Genomic DNA, 15946 nt, shown 5'->3' with positions numbered 1-15946 from the left:
CAAAGTCACAACCCTTCAAGAGAGTCACACCCCTTCATTTCTTATTCACACCTTTAAAACCCAACAGATTTTACCGCAGTAGGCTTGAAAGTTGAATCTCCTTAAAGAGAGTGAGTTATCCGTGCCTCAATTTAAATAATTATTATTTATTCATTTATGTTTATTTTATTTTCAAATGTAATTTAAGTTTGAAATCACACCAACATAAGTTATTTTGACCCTCTACTTTGAATCAAATCAAACAAATTGAAAAAAGAGCGAGTAATACACATTTAAATTTATCAAGATCCATTAAAAAAACACAAGATGAAGCAGTTTCAATGATCTTGAAACTACATTACAATCATATAAATTTGAATCCCTTGGTGAATGTTAACCGAGAAGAAGTTTACTGTGGAGTCTGAGCAACAGATAGAGCAACGGACATATGTTTAAGGTAACGTCCAACAACTTTAGTTAAGGGTAAAAACTTGATCCCAAATTGATCCAATGCATCAGCACAATCTGTATGTAAAGAGGCTAAATTTGTGAGCATTGTTCCTTGATCATTCTTGTTCAGTGCCTTCATTGCTTCTTGAAGATCACTTACTGCACCATCCATAGCTTCTTTACATGTATCTTGAATTGATGTCTTTGTTTGTGGTGCAACCCCTGTGATTTGTGGAAGAATGCTATTGGTCACATTTTGGATCCTGCGTATAACAGTGGTAAAATTAGCCAATAAAATCATGTCTTGATCGGTCTGTCTATTTTTATTAACTCAATTCATTTTGACCTGGTTAAAAAATTGGGATGATATGCAACCAATAGGAAACATATTAAGTAGGAAAAAAGAGCAAATATACTTCCTAACTTTGTGATTTAGAGCGAATATATCATTCATTGAAAAAGGGGTGCATATATACCTTACCGTCCAGCAAACGAGGCATATTTATCATTTTTGTTAACATACCTATATTACTGAATAAAAAAACAATTAAAATTGATTCTTTCAATTCCAAAAATATTACGTGACTTCAGAAAATTAAAGTCGCTAATTTTCTTTACCCCTTCAGACCTTATCCAAATGAAAAAAATAAAAATTCAATCCATCTTCTACTAAGTCACACAATAGGTTTTAATTGGATCTGAATAAAAGAGGGGTTGATTTTTTGTTGGGTCGGGGCTGAATCCGGTAAAAAAAGTTGGATAAGGTAATTTTTTAAAGTCAGGGAACAATTTTAGGATTATTTTTTTAAAAAAATTGACCGACGAAAAGGGTAAATATACATCATTTGTTAAATAAAGATGGGTATATACTCTTAAAGGACGAGGGCATATATATACAATACTTTTTCAATGAGGGATATATCCACTCTAAATCATGAGTTGAATTATGACTAGTTTTTAAGCAATTTCAATCCAACTCATTTTAATTCAAATATTTTTTAAGTGAATCTATTCCGCTCAGCTCGCTCATTTGACACCCGTACCTGTACGCAATTTCCGTACATGCGTTTATGCTCTTGACCATTGCTTCCTTCCAATTTGTTGCACCGTTGACAACATTATTGCACAAATTTGGTATAGTACAAATCTTACAATACGGGCTCGTTGGAACTGCGCCATTAGCCTCGCTGCTTTTTGTTACCACAAGAATGATAGCCATGCTTAATAATAAACAACAATTCAATTTTTGAGAAGCCATGGTTTTATCTTTTTTTCCTCTTAGGCTCAGAGAAATTATATTTTTTTTTTCTTTCTCGGGGCCGGCTGGAATTGGGATGTAAAAATTTGGAAAAAAAAATAGGGATGTAAACAGAATAAAGTTTTTCAATGTTTTGAAGGTTGCATTTGTGTATATATATGAGTAAAGATCGCATTGTAAGAGCCACTAAAATAAAAAATCATGAGAGAAAAGAGGTATACCCTCAATTTCTTATGTTTAGCGTGGTGGTAAAATTGTTCCTTATCGATCTGTTAATTCATTATAACAATAGAATTATCAAAATTTCCCATTATATAATAGTAATGTCACTAAACTTAACTCGTAAAACAATGATAAAACTTACCTATCAAGGTGGCTTTATTGCGGTAAAGCTTTTTTTATTTAGTATATATAGTAATAAAGTTCAGTTAATTTAACGTGACAAAAGATAATTTCATGAATTTAATGTTATGACCTATGCTGCATATATAAAGTTAAGTTACTTAACGTTAAAAAGATAGAGTTGTGATAGAGGAAGATTCTCTAAGTAATAGTCAACAAATTGGAATTCATTTATCAACAAATTCTTTCCTTCCATTTGAACTACCTTGATCCTTATTAAGAAGGCAGGAGCAGTTTTGACTGAATATTTTTATGTATCGTGAACGACACATTATACTTAAATCATTTATCATGATCTCTCCAAACAAGCGCAATCTTATTGCCAATTATTTTTTCTATTAGGAAGACCGCCTGATCGTGAAACTTATTCAGTCATCTATAGACAAACATTATCGAATAACACCTTTGATGAGAGATAAAAATAAATAGTGCTTTCTAAATTATATGAAGCAAGTAAATAAACAACGAATTATAATGGGTAAAGTTTTATTTATTTTACTTGTTATGATAAGTAAAGTTTAATTATTCTAATTTGACAAAAAAAGAAATCATTCTTTTTTTGGTTATTAAGTTTTGCACCATTCACTAAAGTGGATAGGTACAAAACTATATACAACTGGCTATCAATCAGGCAAAAACAACTACGGGTGCTAAACTAGAAAACATAACTATGAACTACATTTTAGATCTAGGTAGAGCTCTAACACAAATGATGTAGATAATCTCCTTGGCTATACAGATGGACGGAGCTAGCAAGGGTTGAGGGTTTTATTTGAACTCCTTTCGATAGAAAATTACACCGTTTATATGTGATTAAAGTTATTTTTGTTTATATATAATAGATTTTGAACCTCCTTTAATTTGGCATTTTCATGTGTATACTTTTTATATATCGAATACTCTTACTGAAAATCCTAACTACACCGCTGACTACACATTTTCATGTGATGCTTCTTTTCTCGAAAATCCTCCGACTTCTTTTGATCCAAATTGTATGTGAGACTTAATTAAGCCTCTTGTGACTTCGCCTAATGTAGGTGTTGTTCCTAGGTTGGTATGTCAAAGGAAAATTTAGACAAAATAATCATTGTGTCAAAATTCTTTATTCAAAATAACTTAATCATCAATTATTATCCAAAATGGCCATTTGGTCAAATTTAATTGCAAGCTAAGTGCAATAGTGCATTATGAATTATATTGCTTGCCTCTTCTTGGATATCGTGTGAAATAGTCTTGGATAACATATGGATTGCTTGCCTCTCGCATTTAATCCTTTTGCCTTTAAATTTATGTGATATCTTTTCTCTGTCTCAATTTATGTAATATAGTTTGTCTTGATATGACGTTTTAGAAAGAAAGACTTTTGAAATTTGTCATCTAAAATGCGTCATAGATGTTTGTGAGACTAAATCATTTCATTAAGAGTAAAATGAACATTTTAAAGCTAAATTATTACTAAATATAGATTTATGTCATTCTTTTTGAGATTCACTAAAGAGAAAGCGAGCTATATAAATTGAACAGAGGGAGAATTATTTTATCTGTTCTACAAACAATGTTATGTATTAAAATTTAAAAATAATTTAATTTTTAAAATCTGACATGCCGCCAACGTGAATTGTTTGCGTGAATAATAAATCAAAAGATTTGAATCATAAAGATGAGCTCATCTCTAGAATTGAGACTATTAAGAAGAGATTTGAGTTGGTCAATGAAAAAACATTGATCCATTGAGGAAGATGAATTGCTGTAATATATAAATATTGTATATAGATGTATATACATCCATGATACATAGTTATACATCAAATATACATATTACACACTATTTATACAATCTATACATTACAGATACATGCGACTACTTTTATTGATTTTTTTTCCCAATGTCAAATGAACGAACTGAGTTGAATTTGAATGGGTAAAATAAATTGAGTTAATAAATGAGGGGAAAATTGTACGAAATAACAAACTATTAATTCAAATTAAATGTTATAGCCATGTTTCTTTTATTTGTAATTCGCAGCAAACATTTCATGTTTTTTGCCATCCCATTTGTATACCGAAATATACAAATAGACCCATTCGGTATACATATGTGTTGTATAGAAATTAATTCCAGGACCCATTTGTATACCGAAATATACAAATAGACCCATTCGGTATGCATATGTGTTGTATAAAAAATAATTACATGATCCATTTGTATACCGAAATATACAAATAGACCCATTCGGTATACATATGTGTTGTATATATGTAGTAATTTTGTTTATATAAAATTACTGTGTTTCAGTTTGTATACCGAAATATACAAATACAAATTTTTATGTATATGTATACCGAAATATAGAGATTAATTGCCATAGCAAAAAGTTTGCTATGGAGTGCAATTATACAAACTGTAGCTATGACATACAAATATAATTTTTATGTTTACTAAACCTAAAATTTACTCATAAATGAGTGGGGTTAAAATTGACCCAAAATTAGTTGGTCTAAAATGGGTTGGGTGATGACTAGCCAACTTGACCCTATTTTTTTGGAGGATTTTTGAACGTTAGCTAAAAAGATATACTAATTAGAAGGAATTTTTCACTTCTAGTAGATGAACTTCTAAGTAGTCATTTTACTGAATTATGTACAATATCATTTTGAATAAAACAATATGACGAGTATGAATACTTTTATATATAAGAAAATTATTCAAATTCACCTTCTTCTATCGAAAATAATTTAAAATTACTCCCCATTATATTTCTAGATCACTAACATTCTTTATATTACCATGCATAGTGTCTCGTATTTGTCTTCCTCAATTTCATACATCAAAATATTTTAGAAAGAGATCAAAATTACCCATATACTTTTATTATTATTTTAAAATTATTTTCTTCATATCTTATTCAATTTTTTTAATTATTTTTTTTGTAAAGTATTGAAAACTTATTATGTAATTATGGTCATTATTTAGACTATTTGACTAATATATTAATCTAATACAGTGAAAATTGTACAACATCAAACTTATATGATATTAGTACATAAAAGTGAATACATAAAAAAATACCATTAGAGTAAATCTCTACATTCAAATTAAAATAAATATTAAAAATGAGTTAGAATCATGCTAGTATCGGACTAAAATTGATATCGTTTTGATAATGAGATAGCTTAGGCAAACTAAAAATCAATCTAATATAAAATTATCTTGTGATCAACCATAAAATTTTGAACGAATTGGACTGATTATTAATATTTGGGTCATATTTGACACTCTATTCTCAAGTAATATAGATAGATTATAGGGTTATTTGTGCATCTATTGCAACACTCTTATCTCAAAGTCTTCAAGCAAATTCATACCGAACAAAATGGATACTCATAATTCTAGCACATTTTGTGTCTACACCTCCATTACCCATTTAATTGGTATGTTTGTGCTCAATAACATGAAACATGCTTTAGTATTCATGTAGTGAATCTGGCCTTTTGCATTGCAATATATACCTGAGACCAGTGTTTTAAAAGGTGAGGGTGTGAGGCGAGACATTTTATGCAGTACGGGACGAGATGTAAGCCTCGAGACACAGGGCGAGATGTAAGCCCTGAGACACAAGGTGTAAGTCTTATGGATCTACGGGCGTAGTCTCATGTATATTAAATTTTATAATTTTATTACTAAAAAAAGTAAAAGGAAAACTTTCAATTATTTTACAAATAAATTTTATTAAATAACCTATAATATACCAACAAGGGTTGTGTTGGAATGGTAAGTACTCCTTCATCCTTAACCAAGAGATCTCAATTTCGAGCCCATTGGGTACGAAGTCGCCTTTGTTAGGGAGTGATTTACCCCCCCAATGTGGGACTTCCCGGTGCAGATCCGGATTTAGTCGGGCTCCAATTTGGGTACCGGACACCGAATGGGAAACCAAAATAAAAACCCTATAATATATATATAAAAAAATAGTATGATTTTTATTTGAGAAAGATGTTAATCACCAATAATGAAGAAAAAAAGTATTACAATTACTATTTGAGAAATATCATTACACCAATAATAAAAATATGATTTAAAGAAAAAAAGATTCAAAAATAAATAATAAAAAAAAAACGCCCAGAGCATACGTTTTTATGCCTAGGGCTTACGTTTTTACGCTTGGAGCTTACACCCTAAATTCTAGGACTATGCCTTACATTTTCGCCCCGATGCATTTTTGGTGCGCCCCGCATCGAGACTCGCCCCTAATTTTTTTTTGAAAACACTGTATGAGACATTTGGAACTCTAGGCTTGTTATTTTGATAGTATATTTGCCTAATCGAATCCACTACTCAAAAAAGGTAAAATTTGACGAATAGAATATCGACAGGCAAGGTTGGTCCAAAAAAATTATGAATTGCTATTTGTGGATTTAATTGAGTTATTTCTTTTCGAATTAGGATTAACTATAATTTATTGGCTTACAAGTCAAAAGTCATAAGTTAGAAATTTTAATTTATGACTTTTTACTTATATTTGTTATTTATGCTTAAAAACACTTGCTTAGAGGCATTGCTTTTAAAATTTTACCCAAACACTCCTAATTCCTTTAAAGCAACATCTTATTTATAAAAGAAATGTAGAGATAAGTGATTTACCAGTGCAACATCTTAGGATATTGATATAGTTGATTTATGATTATTGTTTGCTCATTTGAAAAGTTATATAAAAAATAGGAAATTTTGATAGTTTTCAATATTTGTAGATTATGTTTATAACAAAAAATACAATTTAAAAATCTAAATTACATGTCTAAAATCTCAACAAAACTTTAAATTCAAATCAATATCAATATCCTGAATGTACATACCTTAAACAAAGCTGTAATAGGAAAACTACTATGAAACATGTGCAAAAAGAAAGATAAAATTATGGATAGAGTGGATTCACAATTACTATGGACAAGAAGGAATATGGGGGCATATAAGCCAAACAAGCCTCTTGGGTGGTACAAAAAATACTAAAGGCACACAAAGATCTCCTGATTGCTTATTGAAAACTACTTTATCAAGGAGGTCTATAAGAAGATGAGAGGCAGAATGGATGGGGAAGAGTAGAGGAAGATGGTCTGGACAAACTATGGAGCTTTTTTTTTTTTTTTTTTTTTTTATGACAAGGAAAACTCGCTGCCGCTATCTTTTGGGTGCGCATAGGGTAAAACCCCCACTCCTATGCAATAGCTCGCAAACCACATAGGAGAGGTAACCCGCACTAGGAAAGCCCGGTGGGACGAGCTCGACCCAAGAGGCAATCCCCTTGCTTTCGCTAGCAAGGGGTTTTGAACTTGAGACCTCCAACATGGAAGTCCCAAGCTCAAACCACTGGGCCACCCCGAAGGGTACTATGGAGCTTTTAAAAGGCTCTTCATACTGTATCTTGCCTTGAACAGAAGATTATCAACAAAGGTTAGATTGGAAAATGGGGGATAGTTACTAGCTTGACATGTCCACTATGTCAAGAAAAGGATGAAGACCCTGACCACTTGTTCTTTGAATGCTCATTCACTGTTCAGATACCTAACTTAAGATGACAGGATGAAGTACAATGGGCATTACCACATATAAAGGGCAAAAGCAATGTGGCACAAATATATAAAATGACATTAGTAGAAATCATATATATATTGCTTATGGATAGAACGAAACCACAGAATATTTCAGCATAAGCAGAAGCAGAAGGAGACTATCATAAGTGAGATAATACAAAACGTGCACATAAGAGGAACCCAAATTGTCAAGTTAGGAAGTAGGATGCAACAACTTAATGTATATCACTAGTATCAGTGTTAGAAAGAAAGGATAGTTGATAGATTGTGATGCATAGCAGAGCGTGGGATTACTTGTCCAAGCATGTAGATTTTTGATGTATTGTACTGCTCACTTTGGTAAATAAAATCTTACTTACCAAAAGAAAACTTATTCATACATTAATTTCTATAAAGTTATACAATATTTATTAGCTAGTTAGAAAATAAGTTATTCATATATAAAATTAATATGATATTTCATTTGTAATTTAAAATTTTATATAGCTAGTACATATATAAGTTATAAAAAAATGGTGTATCACGTGCATTACTAATACCTGCTTACTTTTATAAGATTAACACAATCTGAATATAAAACTTTCGGGATATAATGTAATTAGCCCCAATATTTTAGGATTTCTCTGTAAGTTATACATTACTAAAAGGGATAGTTAATAAAAAGGGAACTTGACCGTAATAAGCCTTAAATCAATCATCGTTAATAATAAATGAAGCAAGACAATGTCGCCTTAAATCAATCATCATTACGAAGAACTGAACTCAACCTATATGAATAACTGCCAAATATACCTCTCTTTTACTCACTATATTAGAACTAGAATATAAGTAAGTTGCTCTTGATAGAAATTACAATCAATCCAATCACTTCAAACACTATCGATTATTGGAAATGACAAAAGAAAAAAATTGTAGGCAACTTCCAAGAGTCCAAGAAAATAAATCTAGTCCATTCTGCTATGAATGCTAAACTCACTTCCATTTTGAGTCAAGATTGGAATTTCACAACAACGTTCATCGCAAGAATATACATTTGTGTGAAACATGCAGCAATACATTCCGGAGTCTAAAGGACCTGCAATCCCATTAAGATAGGGAAAATCACACATAAATCTCTTGTATTTAGTTGAGGTACGATTCAAAAATTAAAATTATGTTTGATTCTTTCTTTATAAGATTTTTTTGTGGGTGTTTTTTGAATCATTGATTTTGTTCTTTCATATATTTTCTTGTGTGTATGAATTATTTTTGATTCTGTCTTTCCAAGATTCTTTTTATGGGTGTTTTCTGAATCATTGATTCTGTTCTTTCATAAAATTTTCTTGAGCGTATGAATTAATTTTTTGATTCTGTCTTTTAAATTTATTTTTGAATCATTGATTCTGTTCTTTCATAATATTTTCTTGTGTGTATGAATTATTTTTGATTCTATCTTTTCAAGATTCTTTTTATGGGTGTTTTCTGAATCATTGATTTTGTTCTTTCATAATATTTTTTGTGTGTATGGATTAATATTGATTCTGTTTTTTCAAAATTCATTTTTGTGTGTGTTTTCTGAATCATTTGTGTTCTTTTATAAAATTTTCTTGAGTGTATGAATTAATTTTGATTCTATCCTTTAAATTTATTTTTGAATCATTGATTCTGTTTTTTCATAATATTTTCTTGTGTGTATGAATTAATTTTGATTATGTCTTTTCAAGAAAATTTTTGTAGGTGTTTTTTGAATCATTGATTTTGTTTTTTCATAATATTTTCTTGTGTGTATAAATTAATTTTGATTTAGTCTTTTTAAGATTTTTTTGTGTGGGTGTTTTTTGAATCATTGATTTTATTTTTTCATAATATTTTTTGTGTGAATGAATTATCATATATGACTTCTATCGTTGATGGAGTAAAATAGACATTTTCACAATTTTTTTCTTTTACACTCAACAATATATTTTTCAAGTTCTATTACAATGGATCACCCTCGTTTCTGTCTGTTCACTGCTAAAAAAAGACGAACAAAAATATGATGGAAGACGTCGCTTCAAAAAATGATGTCATTGGCGACACTGTCTGTTGTTTTTTTAATTTTTTAATTTGGCAGATTTTTACGATAAATATGTATATGTATATATATATATATATAATAATAATAATAATAATAATAATAATAATAATAATAATAATAATAATAATAATAATAATAATAATAATAATAATAATTATTATTATTATTATTATTATTATTTGGTTAATATATGTAGAGACGCCGTCCATCACTTTTTATTAAAAAAATAATTATTTTTAAATTAAAAATTAAACACGTCGTCCGTCATTTGTAATTAATTTTATTTTATTAATTATTATTTTAAAAAGCGATGGATACCATCTCTTAGTCCGTCTTGGTTGAATGTCTGTCAAATGTATTTAAAAAGCAAATGACAACATAGATTTGTCTGTCAATTTTCTGTCAAAATGTTGGTCAAATATTTTTTAAAAATAGGACAAAGAGATGATGTCTGTTACTTTTTAAAAAAATTATATTTGTGCATAGATAAAATTTTCACAATCTCTCTCTCTTCTCCTCTCTAATACCCTTACTTACCCGTATCGACTCCCACCGCTGACCCCTTCCTTTCTGCAGAAGTTGACCTCCGCCACCCCACCTCCCAGCAGTTTCTCTCAGAAGTCTCTAACTATTTCCTTTTTAAGATTAGAGTTTCAATTTTAATTTTTTTTTCAATTTGTGTAATTTTTTATTTATTCGATAGTTTGTTGAATTTATGTTATTTGATTGTTAGTTTGTATAATTGATTGTTAGTTAGTGAATGAATTTCTAATTTTGATTTTAGGGTTATAATTTGAATTGAATTGTTTTGAATTGAGTATTTTTTTTAATTGAAATTGAAGTATTTTGAAATTAAAAGTTAGAACATAGAAGTAATTAGAAGTTAGACATTAGTATGTTTGAAAGTTGAAGTTACAAAAATATTGGATTGTATATAAAATTAGATTACTTTGAAATAGAAAAATAGGATAATGCTAAACTGCCAAGAAAATTTTAGCGAGAAATTGCCAGAAATATGTAAAAGACTATAATAACCTTTTCTTTTCAAAACAAAGTTAAGCACTGAATTTTAGGAAGCATTTATTATTTTAGCGAGAAATTGCCAGAAAGTTCACATGATTTTCAACTACTAAAAGTTGTGACTTTCTCGCCCAATCTTTGATTTCAGATGGTGGTATTAGTCTCTTTAGACTCAACCCATCGAGATCTAGAAAGGGAAAGAAATCATGATTGATAGTAGCAAAACACAATTTTCTCAGCTTATGGTCGGAATTAAGGATCTTATGGCATATTTACATAAGCTACATCAAGGATACATTTAAAAGTTTGAAGAATAGAGAGGATGATATATAAGAAACGAAAAGTTGGATACAATACCTGGTCTAACTTGGCTATAAATCAGATCTCTAAGAATTGGGGGCTGACATGATGTTGCAGTGCTTTGCTGTACCTCAAATACCAGAAGTAACATCTTGAAGAATTCCGAGAGCTCACACTTCCAATGGGGTTCCATTTGGATGTGCTGAGGTTGGAAGGAACCGACAAGGAGAGCACAGATCTGGTGTCACAGTACCAGACATTTTCTTGGTGTGTCTTTTCTTATTTCTTTCCTTGTCTTTAGTTTTATATTTCTTCTTTTTTTTTTCTTTCTCGTCTTTTGGATTTTGGGCGGATGTAATAATCTGTTTTACATTAATGGAAAGGCCAAAGTCATATGCGGCCCCTCAAAGTTGTCCTCATTATTCATTTAGACACCTCAACTACACCAAGTACCTATTGAGCACTTTAATCTTAACAAATTTATACTTATTTAACAGAAAATGAAAATCAGTTGAAAGATAAAAGTGTGTGTGTCTCAAATACAAATACATTGCTGATGGACCAATAAAAAAATGACACGTGGCAATTGAATGCAATTTTTTTTAATCTCTATTTAAATCATTCAAAAAAAAATTTAAAATAAAAAAATTATTTTGAATCAACCCACCCACCCACCCCCAACCCCCTTCTTCTCCTTCTTTTCACCCTTCCACCGGCGGCAACAGGCCGCCAACCAAACTCTCACCTTTTTATTCTTTACCATTGAATCTCACTGTCCATAATCCATTGCGCTTATTTTCTTCCCACTAATAATCAGTTGTTATCATAATTATATAAAAAATAATAACAATTTTTGCCGGAAAAAATAATCAATTCGTGTTATTTTTATCGGAAAAAATGGAGTTTTGTTAGAATATTTGAGATTTAGATCTTTATAATAATGTATGTACGATTTTGTTGCTTTATTGTGGGTTTGGTTGCGCTAAAAAATAGAAAATTATAATGCATACTCAACATTAACAAATGCCCAACATAGGGCAAATTTTCCAAATCTAGTGTTTCTGTTGTCTTTAACTTTAAACTAAAATAATTCTTCAATTGATTTATATTATGATTTTATAAAATAAAAAAAAAGAGCGAGAGAAAGAGGAGAACAATGGTTGCAGTCTTGCAGAGGAACATTGTGGGAAGAAGACATGCTTTCATTTATTTCTTTTTTAAAAAAAATAAAAAATTTAAGTGTGTAAATGAGAAAATAAAAAAAAATACTATTTTTATTTGCTTTACGCGCTCAAGGAGTGTGGAGCACACTTTTTTTGCCATGTCAGCGTTTTGTGTCAAATAGGATTGATTTTTGAACAAATAAAGTATTCAATAGGTACAAATCCTAGTTGAGGTGTCCAAATGAAATATGTGGACAACTTTAAGGGGTCGTCGATGACTTAAGCCTAATGGAAAAATGGGCCGTTGAGCCCTCTTTAATTTTTTTTTTTAAAAAAGGTTCCCACCTATTAAAGAATTTAATTGTTTCATTTTTTTTTAATTCTTTACCAATTTACTATTTCTTCTTCTTTTTATAATATACAATTTTCTTTCATAGTCTCTTTATAAAAATAAAAAAATGGTGAAATAAACTAATTTTATTTTAAGCACTCAAATTGGTTAAACTTATCTTTAAAAAGAAAAAAATAAAATGAAATTTATTAGGGTAGAAAATTATTTATAAAAGAAGTTCGGGGGAGGGGGGGGGGAGGGGGGTAATAGGAACTTAATATAGTATAAGTGTGTCTCTGGAATTTCGGGCATAGGTTGGGGGTACTTATGCATTTTCCCAATATTAAATCAGATTGGAATGTTCCTTTTACGGCTGTGAACTCAATGATTGATCTTTTGGATGATCTAGTTAATCTGGAGTTTAACAAACCTAAGAACTTCTACCAGGAAAATCATTTGGTTTTCATGTTAGGATTGTTGTATGATAGAATTCATTGTTGTGTTAGTGGTTGCATGTTGTTTTACAAGATTGATAGTGAATTAAAAAAATATAAGTTTTGTGGACATGCTCGTTATAAGAGGGACCCTACTGGAAAGATGGTCCCAGTTGAGGTAATATATTATGTACTGCTTATTCCTAGGTTGAAGAGGTTGTATGCGAAGGCTACCAGGTGTCTTATCTCATCCATCTGATGGTGAAACATGGAAGCATTTTGATAATATATATCTCAATTTTGCTAGTGAACCAAGAAATGTTAGATTGAGGTTGTGTGTAGATGGCTTCGCACCATTCTCTAATGTTGCCTCACCTTATTTTTGCTGACCTTTATTTCTTACTCCATATAATCTTCCTCCTGAAATGTGCACGTCAAGTCCCTACATCTTTCTAAGTTGTGTTATTTCAGGCCCCGTAATTCAAAAAGTTTGATTGATGTCTATCTACAACCATTGATAAATGAGCTCAAACAATTGTGGTTTGAAGAAGTAGTGACTTATGATATATCAACTAAGCAGAATTTTATTCTGTGTGCTTCTTTAATGTGGACTATTAATGATTTTCCTGCATGCAAGATGTTGTCTGGTTGGATGACAACTAAAAGGCTAGCTTGTATAAATTGCATGAAATATAGTAAGGCATTCACTTTAAAGCATGGTAGAAAAATACATGGTTTGATTGTCATCGTTAGTTCTTGCCAATGGACCATGAGTTTAGAAAGATGAAAAATGCATTTAGGAAAAATAAGATTGAAAATGACCCCCCTCCCCCCTCCATTACTCACATATATTAAATTTAGGAGAGAGTTTTTCAATTGTCTAAAATTATAGAAGCTTCACCTTCTAGACTTCTTGAATATGATGTTCAACATAATTGGACCAACAACAAAATATAATTGAAGTTAAACACACTAGAAAATACAGAAGTTATCATTCTTTTATCATTACACAAAATGTTAAGCAAGTGTATTACGCTTCATATTCGTAGCGTAGAAAGCTAATGTAATTTGGACTCTGATGAAAATAATAGGTTGGTCGATTGGAATGATGACATTGCTCGTTTTTGACATGTAAAAATAGATTTGACGGCCTAGAGTTGTATTTCTTTAGTATTGGTGGACATCTAATTTAAAAAAAATATCACACTAAAAAACGGACGTGATGACACTTGTCTATTCCACTAAAATAAGTCAGCTTCTTCGTGCAAATTTAATTGCAAGCTAAGTGCAATAGTGCATTATGAATTGCTTGCCTCTTCTTCGATATCGCATGATATTGTCTTGGACAACATTTGGCTTGCTTGTCTCTCCCATTTATCCTTTTACTTTTAAATTTATGTGATATCCTTCCTCCGTCTCAATTTATGTGATATAGTTTGTCTTGACATAAAATTTTAGAAAAAAAAAACTTTTGAAACTTGTGGTCTAAAATGAGTCATAGATGTTTGTGTGACTAAATCATTTCATTAAGAGTAAAATGAGTATATAAGATAAATTGTTACTAAATATAGATATGTGTCATTCTCTTTGAGTCTCACTAAAAAGAAATTGAGTTATATAAATTGGACAAAGGGAGTATTATTTTTCTCTGTTCTAAAAACAAGTAATTAGGGACAAAGGGAGTATGTCTATCTCTTTTTTGTTACTCCCTCTATCCCTAATTACTTGTCCATTTTGACAAATCAAGAAAGAACAATTTTTTTTTTTACCTATTATACCTTTAATTAAATGACTAATTACTTTGAAAAATGCAGAACTTTTCATCTACTTCATAATTAATATGGGTAAAATGATAAACTACTATGTCATTAATTGATTTCTTAATAGGTATGTCAATTCAAAAGTAGACAAGTAATTAGGGAGGAGTATCAAACTAAAGTCCAACATGACTAATTCATTTGTATAAAATAAGAATTCATTACAACACCATCAATTACCGTCCCCAAAAACATGACAAAACACAATTACACCAAAAGATTATGACAACACTATTGAGTCTCTTTTCAAATTTTAAGTACAAGATGTTTTGAAACACAAAATTTATACATAAAAAAGAGAAAATGGTCAAATGTCCCCCCCCCTCCCCCCCCTCAATCTATTACCGGATTCCCAACTACACACTTAAACTTCACGGGGTCCTATCACCCCCTGAACTGTTTAAATTAAAATTATCATCTCCCTAAATGCTTATGTGGCGAAGTGAGTGTATTTCACTCTCCCTAAGAGAGTGAGCAACGAAAATAAATATTAAAACTTTATTTTTATTTTCTATATATATATATATATATATATATATCTTTATTTTTTTCCTTATTCCTTTCTTTCTTCTTCATAGAAATCTCTTTCTTCTTCGGACCAAATTTGTCCATCTCTCGTCATTTCTACGTCGCTGCCGCCGCTGCTATCTTCACTGAATGTACCATAGATTTTTTGTATTCCTCTTGATTCAAATTTGTGTATGGAATCAGGAATTTTTGAAGATCAACTCTTTATCGATATTATTAGAGTTGTTAATCATCCTTGTACATGGTCAACCCACTAAGTTGATTCGGTTGGCATTTTTATTTTGGTTCTTTGGAGCTCCAAATTTGTAAATTTTAATCCAAACCAACGAAGAATTTTGAATTTTTGATGAAACCGAGATTTGATTTTAAGAATAAAATGTTTTTGGCTATGACGATTGAAAACAACAATGGAGTGCTTGTTTGTACCATCAACCGTCCTAAGATCAGCATCTCGATATGTTCACATGGTCGAGAAGTTTTTCCGAGCCGGCTTACCAGATTCAACATTCCTCCATTGTTATGTATTCATTAACTCCAATTTGAGAAATTTGACATATGCATTCATGGAAATTAGGGGTGTACAAAGCCGAACCGAACCGAAAACCGAACCAAATCGTAA

General features: G+C 30.5%; 1 protein-coding gene across 1 annotated transcript; it reads right to left on the bottom strand.

Moving 5' to 3' along the window:
* Positions 1 to 246: 246 nt before the first annotated feature.
* LOC125815921 (uncharacterized) lies at positions 247 to 1794 on the bottom strand. Its single transcript, XM_049495499.1, has 2 exons — positions 1473 to 1794; positions 247 to 692 (listed from the first exon to the last, which is right to left on the bottom strand). Exons 1-2 carry the CDS (start codon positions 1685 to 1687, stop codon positions 389 to 391), a joined length of 519 nt encoding a protein of 172 aa, XP_049351456.1. The 5' UTR covers positions 1688 to 1794; the 3' UTR covers positions 247 to 388.
* Between the last annotated feature and the right edge of the window lie 14152 nt (positions 1795 to 15946).

The sequence above is a fragment of the Solanum verrucosum genome, unplaced genomic scaffold, assembly GCF_900185275.1.
Source record: "Solanum verrucosum unplaced genomic scaffold, falcon-dt-bn FXZP01000085.1, whole genome shotgun sequence".
Lineage (NCBI taxonomy): Eukaryota > Viridiplantae > Streptophyta > Magnoliopsida > Solanales > Solanaceae > Solanum > Solanum verrucosum.
This window is presented reverse-complemented; position numbering and strand designations above follow the sequence as displayed.